General features: G+C 43.3%; 1 protein-coding gene across 1 annotated transcript; it reads right to left on the reverse strand.

The window, feature by feature from the left end:
• Window positions 1–10,099: 10,099 nt before the first annotated feature.
• LOC124700214 (transcription factor TB1-like) lies at window positions 10,100–11,185 on the reverse strand. The gene has a single exon (XM_047232377.1). It carries the CDS (start codon window positions 11,183–11,185, stop codon window positions 10,100–10,102), a length of 1,086 nt encoding a protein of 361 aa, XP_047088333.1.
• Window positions 11,186–11,772: the final 587 nt, after the last annotated feature.

The raw sequence follows: 11,772 nt of genomic DNA on the forward strand, positions 1-11,772 counted from the left end.
AAACACACCTTATGAGCTACCCATATGCATTGTAAGGGTTGTCCACAAAGATAAAACCTAAGAACAACCCTTAAGCTTAGCCCATAAGGGCATCTCCAGCGGCGCGACGCATTTCAGACGTCCAAACGGACGCGTCGTGTCCGTTTGCGTCGGGCCAAATGGTCGAAAGCGTCCAGGTGTCCGTTTGCGTCGGGGGTGGCTTCAGCGGCACTACGTATAATTTTTTTTTCATTCATACGCCATAATTTACAAGATAATAAAAAGGACATAAAAAAGCCAGAAAGGCGTGCTAAAATACGCGCTGTCTACTGGTCGTCGTCGCTGACGAGGTCAATCAGCTGCCGCGTCGGCCATGGAAGCTCGTACGCCGGCGGTGGAGGAGGTACCGCCGCACGGGCAGGAGGCTGTGGCCAGGGATCCCACGCTGGAGCAGCAGGCGGAGCGCGGACGTTGGAACGCGTCGGTGTGGCTGGAGGAGTCGCCGGCGTCCCTGCGCGAGCGCCGACTCGCGGAGCTGGATTGCGAGCCCATCCCACAAAGCGAGATCGTTGAGCTCGTCCCTGCTCGCCGTTGGCCGGTGCCATGGCAATGGCCTCCTCCTCTGAAATGTCCGGCGGCTGGGTCTCCGGATCCCACGCCGGTCCGCCGTCGTCGTGGTCGTACTGCGGCATGGTCACGTCGCCGTCCTCATCCGCGTCCTCGTGGTCGTTCTCTTCTTCTTCGGCGGCGATCTCGCGCTCGAAGTAGTCTACGTCGGCGAGGTAGGCAGCGCGGCGCCGCGCGTCGAACTCCCACGTCCCGAAGGAAATCCAGTTGTAGGAGTTTAGCGCGTACGCCGGATCCTCCCGCAGATCCGGCGGCAAGATCGCGCGGCGGCGCCGCACCTCGTCACGCCGCTCTCGGCCCTCGCGCGGCACGGGGGGGCGGCACGCGCCGCGAGTTCAGGTACCAGCCCCCTCCCGGCAAGTTCGCGTCCGGCCATGGTACCGGCCGGTTTTCCTCCCATAGCTGCCGAGCGAGGTTAACGCGGACGTACCGGCCGACCCGTGTTTTCTTGCCGGAACGCGAGCCGCTAGCCTCCTGGTCGTTCTTCGTCTTCCGGAACGGCCAGCATTTCTTCCCCATGGCGTCGGTGTGGTGGGTACTGTGGGATTTTGCCAATGGTTTTGGTCGGGGAAATGGGCGCCGGCAGCGTCCCTTTAAGTGGCTCTGACGCCATCTCGCCTTCAATGGCCTGCCAGTGCAACACCTACTAGCTGCTCACGCTCGCGGAAGCCGAGGCACGCCATTAACGCGGCCCCTGCAAAGGCTGCAGCGCGCCGCCCAGAAGTAATACCGTGGAAGACGAAGCAGTTGTGCCGCTGCCAGGCGGGCCCGCGCGAGGACCGAGCGGACACTTTGCGCGTCCGCCGAGACGCAAACCTGGCGCATATTTGGGCCAGGTTTGCGTCTCCGCGGACGGCCCGGTCACTTTGCGTCGCCCCGCTGGAGGTGGTGCCAGACGCATTTCCGGTCACGGCGGACACAAACGGTCGCTCAGCGTCCGTTTACGTCGCACCGCTGGAGATGCTCTAAGCACTAAAATAGTCTCACCTAGTACACATAGTAGTAGAACGAATTCAGTCACAAGGCGGTGAGTTGGTAGCTCTTACACATGTGTCCCAACTTATGGAGTATACTAATTGTGGTAAAATTAATTGGCTTGTGGTCTTGTAAGTGGGTCCCATCTTGAACATAGGTTTTGCAATGCCCAACGTAACATTTGGATTTTGTAGAGAAAGTTAAAGATAGGTACTAATCATGCGCTGACAAGTCAAAACGATCAAGTACTAATTTTCTGTAGATTTCATGGTCGTACACAAATGAAACGACGGCTCCTACTTGTGTTGCTTTATATTCTTGGGGCTAACAACAAAAGTTTGTCCTTATCCTCCCATTTTATCCATAGCCACATGACCTGAAATGCATTTCGATTCTTGTTCCTTGTTTTCTTCTCTTCAAAAAGGAAGGAATATCTGTACCCTGCAGCCTTTAGCACATGAACTTTGAATCATTTCCACGAAAAGAGACGGAAGTAAACATCACACGCGTGCCGAGACTATCAGGTTTCCCCCTTCTCTCTCTACCTCTACAGAGTAGACTGCGAGATGCCACCTGGGGATCTTCCTCTGTCCTTAATTTCCCTTCCTCACGAACGTAGCAGAATTAGAGGATAAGCCATCTGCCCCAACCGTCCAACGCGTAGGGTAAGCCAATAATCAGACACACTTGCAATAGCCCCTCTCCTCTTTCTTCTTCTTCTATTGTTGCCGCTACTGTTGCTGCTTCATCTGCCTCTTCCTACGCTGCTTCCCCTCCTCCATCTTTGAGCGACAAGATGCAGGCGAGAAGGCTACGCTCGACGTCAATCAGACAAAAGCATGCAAACCAATCCTGATATTGTACGTGTCGTCTCGTTGCTGCTTTCTGGTGTTCGATCGTGCGTAGTCGCTTGACTATATATCTTGTAAGTGAGCTAGCTAAGTAATCCATTACACTCTATTGTCTTCACTCCCTATTTTTTCCAGTCCTATATGTAGAAGTGTAGTCTTATTTAGAACTGTAACAGCAAAGTTTGGATGATGGGCGAGAGAGAGAGAGAGAGAGAGAGAGAGAGAGAGAGAGAGAGAGAGAGAGAGAGAGAGAGAGAGAGAGAGAGAGAGAGAGATGAGAGGGGTAGGAGGTGTTGTTGCCGCTCTGCCACGGCCGCCTGCTCGACCATCTGCAGGGCGGAATAGTCGGACTGGACGGTCCTTCTGTCTGTGGAGCAGCGTCGATTGTGTTGTGACTGGCGCGGACAAGGAGAGGGAGGGACGCTTATCGATCCACAGACGAACAAGCACGCGGTGAGAATAGGGATTTCGTTCTTGATTTTAGTGAAAAGAATCTGCTTCTAGAAGCAGTAGGATGAGAAGAAAGTTGATTTCGACCTCTTTTCCTTTGGAGGAAGAGGAATCTGAAAGAAAATCGGCCAAAGTACACTGTTAATCCATGCACTTAACACATTATCATCCCCTGAAGAACTCATTTCGGCCACCTAAAATAAAATCCTTATGAACAGCGTTATTGATATGTGAACCGTGCACATATAGTACCATTTGCAAATAGAAAAAAGGGACTAGAGAAGATGGAAAATAATATGTTTGGTTCAAATTTGGAGTTGAAATCTATTATATCCCCATTATGGGGAATCGTCCCACTAGTTTTGATCTACAAAGATAGCAGAGAACAGGTTTAGTGCCTATGATATTATTACTCCCACAAGGTTTATGAAGACTCTTTTTCATTGTCAAGTTTGCTGTCGAAATTGTCTTTTCTATATATCTAACATATTTGGAACTAGAGATGCATTTGCAGCGCCGAGATCGCTTCCACCTCAGGGGTTACCATAGTACATATAGAGGTTATCAATGCCACACGATCCACAAGAATACATAAGGGTAGTCCACTTAGCCATCGGTGTGAAAGCAGAATGACAACCACCAGGAGATGACTCATTAAACTGGAAAGGAAGCCGAGCTCACCCTAGAGGAGACTAGGTTTGCATTGTCATGGCACTTTATTTTCCCTACTATTTACTTTCTTATTCATTGACACGAATGCACTGCAAGTTTGAGGTCACAAACACAATGCAATTATGAAGGAGTCTGGGCTCTCAATTAGATATATAAAATCACAAAATCAACAATTACTTTAACTTGTACTATTGGAGTTTCTCACACAAAATTGTACGTATTATCATGAAAATGTGCTTCATTGTTACTCAAGTATCTAAGAAACATAGAACTAGAAAAATAATGGTCAATATATTTAAATCATCAAAACTATGTCCAACATTTTTAACCTGACCATCAGATTTGTAACATGGAATCCTTGTTAGATTAAATGAAAGGTTTGCTTCTAGGCTACTAAATTTGTATTGTCTTTTGAAACATGTAATTAGAAAGCAATAGTAAAAACGTGCAGCTGTGATTTTGTACTAATCGAAAACAACAAGTAGATAGAACCCATTAACAATCATAACATTTTATCATTTTTAATGTGAGTTCAACTTTCAAATTATAACGGAACATCTGACACGGTATAATTGTGCCTGGAAGGCCACTGTAGTGAGTATGGTAATTATAAGCATGCATTATATAAAGTGTATAGCCAAAATTAAACAAGAAATATTGTTCACAAAGTTTCTCATGTTTACAAGCATTACATTGTTCACGAAGTTTCTTATATTATGCCTGGGAGTATTAACGATCATAACTATTACCTGAGATTTGACAACCCAAAGAAAGGCACTAGTACTGGAAATTGATTTGGTGGACGCTAAGTGGGTATGTTGAAAGGTATTTTTTTTATCACGGCAAGACAACTCAAAGAAGACACTACATGCAATTACTTGACCTCATGTCAGGAATTATGGAAGCCGAGACTATTTTTCCTCATATTGTGTATCATAATCAAGGCTCGGTTCTACCTATCTTATACTGCATATATGATAGGTTTGATCCATATACCAAAACAGTTCAAATTATTTGATTTAATACTTGCGTTAATATTGTCTATTATCCTGCTATTATATTACATTGACTGTCGACCATACTCAATAGGATATATAACTGTTAAAACTTATAAGGTAACGTGGAGACCCACACAAACTACAACCTTGTAGTGAACTTCATCCCAAAATATAAGCATGAACTTTTTTCGCGTGGTCTTTGATGCTTAACTTTGACCACCGATATATCTTAAAATATATGGACCAATAATGTACAAATGGTATCGTTGCGCTCATATTGCAATTCTCTTTCATTTCGTATATATTTTTATAAATTGTATGGACATATTAAAAATACAAAACTTAGTCAAAGTTGTAAGTCGTTGACCAGCGAAATTTGAGGGTGTCTTATATTTTGGGGCGTAGGGAGTAGTCAGTTTGAACAATTCACATCACATGGTCTATAACATTTGGAAAAAATCACGATTTATATGTTATGACAGATCTGGTAAGTGAACTTCGTCCCAAAATGTAAGCATGAATTTTTTCGCGTGGTCTTTGATGCACAACTTTTACAACTAATAATGTACAAATGGTATCGTTGTGTTCATCTTCAATTCTCTTTCATTTCATATATATATTTATAATTTTTTTATTGCCATACTATAAATACAAATCTTAGTCAAAGTTGTAAGTCGCTGACAAGCGAAATTTAAGGACCCTTATATTTTGGGATGGAGAGAGTACGTAGCCAGTTTGAACAATTAATATCACATGCTCGATAAAATTCAGAAAAAACTTAACGGTTTATATGTTATGACAGATCTGGCAAGTGATCGTCACTACATGATAAATTAAAGTAGGATCATTAACATTGAAGTGTTTTCTGCAAGTAGTAGAATTTAGTTCATGCCATATGCATATTGGTTATTGTCTGATGGGCAAACTGGCAAAAACTATATATGTACGGATGCTTATTTTGCAAAAGAACTTAATTTCGTTATATATATATATACTCTCTGATTGGCTATCTGCTGGTCAGGCGGGCTCAACCGCTGAACAGTGCTCTCGTACAGTGCAGCGAAAAGTACGTAGTCCTAGTTGAGGTACGTATTGTATGTTCACATATACAATTGCCTTGGCCTTTCTTAACTGAAGTACTTCAGAATGACAAGACAAGATACATATGCGCACTGTTTGTCCTAATTTCTTCTAGTACAGCATTCACGTGACCTTTGAGGCCATCTGTTGGTTGACGTGCAGCAGGCAATTAATCGGTGTACATTTTTCGTGCAGAAATAGATGTTTTTACTGCTACTGATGGCCTATCGTGCGCGGTGACATTTTTGCCGAGATTCAGCTGGTGCAGCCCCATGATTCATAGTAACTGATTGAATTTTTGTGAAGTGGATAGCTCATATCTGGTATATTTCTATTTAACTTTACCAGTTATTCTCTGTACAGTTTATTTTGGTCAAATAAAAATAACATCATGTGCAAATAAGCAAGTTGGTAATTCTGGTCCCCGCAAAAAAAATGGTAGTTCTGGAGCTTATTTTCTCCTTTTCTTTATAAATATTTTCCACAATGGTTTCAGTTAGAGCTGGATACTTGGTAGATAGTATTGAACTATTGGATCTTTGCACATGTGAGTTATCCCTTATATATTCTTGTTAGATGATATATTCATTTCTGTATGAATTATTGTGGCTAATCAAGAGAAAATTTCTTTCATTTCATGCATTAGTGAGTTCTACATCGATCAACTCCTATAATTTAGTATAGGGATAATGGTGGTAAGCTTATTAAAAAATATAGGTTATTTATACTGAAATAACTTTATTTAATATAGATTGCATACAAACCTCAAAGAAATGTGTTTATTCAAGGCTTATGCAGTATATATACTAAAAACACTTAGTCCATATATTTATTTCCTAACCAATGGACCGGCCTATAGGTGAATGTACTTTAAGCATTTGGAAGATTTGATTTTCTCGAGAAAGAGAAAAGTAGTGCTCGCATTCTATTTCATGTAGGAGGCATAGCTCTACTTTAAATGCATATCTAATTACATGTGGTAAAAAAATATTCGTTTAAACAATAAAATTAACTAGTAATAGGTAAACTAAGAGAATGCATATATACTTCACACTACCTTATTATTATCTATGCTAGGATTTTCAAAGTATGCGTACATTCGAAGGTATTAGAAAAGGTGTAGCATATTGTATATGTACTCATAATTCCAAATTTCTATCTTGCCATCTATATTTATATGTAAAAAAGAACTTTGAAGCTACAAAATTAATATTTTCTCCACCGCAGCCAGCTACCTACTCCCTCCATATCATAAATTCATGACGTTTTAGACATGCCTTCGGCCAAATTTAAATAGTTGGACTATGCATATCACTTTAATTAGTAATGTTAGAAATGTTAAACCATATGTATAGATTTGTCTTGAAAAGTATTGGTAGAATAATATAACCTTCTTGTTATAATACATATATTCACTAAAATTACTGGTCAAAGTTGCACCTTGAAGACCATGTCAATGTCTAAGACTTCATATACTCCCTCTTCTCAAATACTCGACAACCTGGGCCTAAAACTTGTTATGAATTATTTTATGTTTTAACTTCGTCAACAAAAACACATAAAACAAAGTAGTCATGCTCCCTTTAATTATTGGATGTCATCTATAATATCTTAATAGGAGCAACCCACTAAGTTGATTTCTCTGAACATGCAAGCATGCCACGTCACCTCAATTCTTTCTATTGGTTGTAATCTGTCCCCACTATGTGTTTAGAAACTGTATACATGTCATTTGCTCCACCCCAATAAGATGTTTCTCTCCACATGCACAAAATCGGTAGCCGTTTTTCTTTTCTTCATGCAACTAAATCATCACTTCTTGCGCTGTATTTATTCCAACCATGTACTCTGCCACATCTCTTCAAGTCTACCACCTTAACTACTCAAAGTACGGAGTACTATTTTCCCTGTAACAGCAGTACGTATCACTTCACTGTGCCTCTTCTATTCCCTTTAATAACTTCACAATAGTAGTACAAATTAGTAATTAATCCGACTGCATGCATGCTTGATTATCTTTGTAACGACAGGAGTACTCCAATGGGCCTCTTCCATTCCCTCTTAACTTCTCAATACAAGCCGCACAAACGCTACAACATCCTGCCTCCTCCACTTCATCTTCCATTCTCCACACAAATAAATATCCACATCCCAAACCAAATGCTCCCTAATCTCAGCCAGCGTTGGCTGGTCCTATCGCCCTCATAGCATGGCATGTGGAAAATACTCGAAGATAGAGACCCAAATCATCCAAGCATCATCTCCTTCGAAGGTAGCATAAGAGGAAGTTCGGCCAGGGGGAATGTGAAGTGCCTCAGGCTGTTTTGTTTTTCTTGACCTGATTTTTTGGTTTTATTGCCGTTCAGGTTTCAGCACAATACTGCAAGTACAAGTATATGATTTTTTTACAGCCTTTGACCTTTCTTATATATTTTTTTCCTTTGTTGTAGTTCAGGTGGGTACCAAGATTGAACTTTACATCGATGATCAAAAGAATGTCACTGCTCATTCTGTTAGTATGTATAGGTTTTCTAAACAAGAGATTTAGGAGTAACAACGATTTGCATATTCAGATCTTGGGTACTCACTTATTGCCAATGTTTGCAGGGAAAGATGAATCAAGATTAAGGTGCTGCTATCTGAATTAACTTATTGCTAATGTTGCTTTGAGCCTAGCCTCTTTGATCATTAGACATACCATGCAACTTAATACACTTACAAAGTACCATACGATGATTTCAGATTTAACAGTTGCTATTTTCTCTCTGTTTGCAGACCGATTAAGGGAAACAAGACCAAATTTACAAAGAATTCTTATGTTTGACTAACTGTGCTAATGGAGTGACTAAAGTGAATTAAAATATTTGCTTATACTGCATCATCTAAGGATTTCATTTTCCGTTTCTTTGTGCACGCCATTCCGCTAATTGTCAAACATAGGCTGATCTCGACATATTGCTTTGGTCTCCTTTAAGTACTGCTATTCACAAGTATCCATCTTCTTATGGCAATCCAAACATCCTTGACGAACATTGCCATATTAAAACATTTTTCTACTAATTCCCGCCGCAACGCGCGGGGAATTATCTAGTTAGTTTAAATGTAGCTTCGTATTACTTGTTCACTTATCAAAGTAGTAGTATTTAATGATTTTCTAATCGGTCTTAAAATTTGTAAGATGTAGACCAAATGAGAACAGACGAAATATTTATGCAGAGAGTATATAGTAGTAGTGTGCCCTAACATCTGAGTTCCATCACAAGTATCATAAAGGATGTTAATGTGCATCTAGATCACACTAGATATGATTTGCATCACCAAAATTAAGAAACTGAACTTTCTATAATGGTTAAGTTAGAAACCTTATTAATCTCATTGCAGTATATGCATTCGTGTGGTTTTATTTTCAAAATTATACCAAAGACGATAATGCATGCTCGTCACATATGAAAACTACCATTTAGAGGTTTATTACTAACGTAGTTAAGTTAAAAATTTGTGATGGCTATTATTATCTTAACTTCCAGGGTGTTAACATCAATAAAGCAACCTTTCTTGAGAAATTTAGCATGCCCACTTTAGTCTGATGGCGACCTTTACCATATTGATACTTCCGTTTGTCGGTAAAACGAATGATACTTAATGCTTCAAACATGTCTTTTTTTATCTCACAATCAGCACTATCTGGAGTAATAAGTACGTTGATGTGCTACCTAATAATTGACTTACTCCTTCTCCAGCAGATGCTGTGGAGCACTGAACTCACGACCTGTGAGTATGTAGTTATGTACCCCATGCACTTAATGCATACATATGCAAGCATCGAAATGACATATAACAATGCATATTCTGCATGATATGTGTAACATGAAAGCACCATATGATGTTTCTGAAACTTACTCCAAGTATTGTCTTCAGCAAGTAAAATGAGAATTGTTCTAAGAAATGGATCAATTGTAAATCAAAATTAACATAAAAAACTGTAAAAGAAACTGACATGCCTTCCTTTCGTCCATTAAATTAACAATTTAAGTAATTCTTCTACAACCCCTTCATCTGATTTTTTTTCCCAAGCGATCCAACGAATGAAGGGATCGGATTTCATTACCATGGCGATAACGAGATACAGACTAGAGTTTTAAAAGCATCCCATGTATAGACTACAGAATACCTGATCTTATTAGATTGTTCTCATTATAGAGGGACTCATTCAGTTTGAAAATTATAGAATCAAGGAAATGCAGATTAGAATCCACGCTAGAATTACATGAATTAATCACCATAGTTCTAGATAGTAGTAGCTACAGCTAAAATACACCATGCGATGATCAAAACTAGTTCATCGTCACACAGTTAATTCACAAGGATATTATTTTGCGAATCTTCGATCGAACAAGCAGGATAATTTCATAGGTGCAAGGCAAGACAGCGAGAGTAGTTCTAGTACCGTACGCACGTCGTCGCCTCTCAGTAGAGCCGCGAATTGGCAAACACGACTCCACCGAGCTCCCATTGCTGCTCCAGCTGGTACTCGTAGTAGCTGCTGCTGCCGCTGCCGCTGCCGCCTCCGTATCCTCCATTGCTGAATCCAGCGGCCATGATCGCGTCGCTGGTCTCGCTCGGCAGTGACGACGAGCACCTCTCCTCAAATTCAGCGCTTCCCGTGTTCCTGGAGGACGAGCGGTTCAAATTGCTTGGGCTCATGATCAGCTCGTCCGCTCTCGCCGCCGCGCTTGCGGGCGATTCGAGGTTAATCGTGGACGCAAGCGTCACCCATTTCATCCGGTTCTTCTCCCTCGTCCGCTCCCTCGCCCTCTCCCTTGCCTTCGTCCTCGACTCCTTGTCAGGGATCGCGTGCGCGCTCGCCAATTTCCTCGGTGGTTTCGGGTTGGCAGGTGTCTTTCTTGCCCTTGCCGCCGGCTTCTTCCCCTCGGCGTGATCAGCTCTACCGACCTCCAGCGCCGGCGGCTTGGGCTTGCCGTCGACGACGGAGAGGCTGCTGGAGCCGTCCTCCTCACAGTCGGAGGACGCCTCATCGGTCATGACCTCCCTGATGGCCCCCTTGGACATGTTGAGGAGCCATTGCACCGTCTTGCTGGCCTTGTCGAAGCCTAGCATGTCCTGGAGCGCGAAGAACTTGCGGGCGACATCAAGAGACAGCCGCATCCGCCGGTCCCTCATGCCGCCGGCTGTGCATATCTTACTGTGGCGATCTTTCCTTGCGGCGGCGGCCGCCGCCGCCTCGCTGTCGATGCCTCCACCGCCGTGCAGGCCTTGCGCATTTCGGACGCCGTCCGTCCTTGGCGCCGGCGCCTGATCCATCAGCAGCAGCTCTGTCGGCGAGTCAATCTCCGCAGGGAGCGGCGTCGCGACAGTGGCACCGGCACCGGCACCAAGGTAACTGTTGTGGAAGATGTCGGCGGCGAATGCAGGGGAGGAATGGTAGTAGGGGAAGGATTGGTGGTCCGGTTCCTTTGGCGAGGGGGGGCTGAGCTGCAGCTGTTGGTAAAGTGGTATGTCCATGGGGCTTGGGGAATCATAGAGAGGAAACATGCTTTAGTGATGGGACTCCAAGACCCCTGAGACCTCCCGTCTCTAGGTCCTCGGACAAAGAGCAACTGCGGCGTCTCTCTGTGTGAGGGAGGGGTGCCGCTAGCAGCTATGATCAGATGTGTCCGGCCATGCATAAGCTCATCACGCTTGTGTGTGAGAAGGAGAGAGAGAGAGAAAGATAGTTAAAGAGGTCTAGGACTAGCAGGAGCAGATCATCTCTCATGGGAGTTGCAGAGGGATGATGAGGAGGGAGAGGTACTGGTAGTAGTACCTAGCTCATCTTGAACTCACACACAGCATGGGGTCGCGTGTAGGAGGGCTAGCTTGCCAGAGAGGGTTGTGTTTAGGGGGATGGATGCCTAGAATTTTGGATGTGAGACTCTCTCCTACTACTTGCCATCTTATAGAGAGGGAAAGAGGGCTGTGTCTGTGACTGAGTGTGGATGAGGTGATAGGGAGAGAATACAAGGCCGCAGAAGGACACTGTTGGCGGAAAGGGCATGTGTGCATGTTGGAATGCTATTGGCTACTAGTGACCTAGGGCATTTTATCGGCAGAACAACGGAGGATGACCAGACCAGCCATGA

The sequence above is a fragment of the Lolium rigidum genome, chromosome 3, assembly GCF_022539505.1.
Source record: "Lolium rigidum isolate FL_2022 chromosome 3, APGP_CSIRO_Lrig_0.1, whole genome shotgun sequence".
Lineage (NCBI taxonomy): Eukaryota > Viridiplantae > Streptophyta > Magnoliopsida > Poales > Poaceae > Lolium > Lolium rigidum.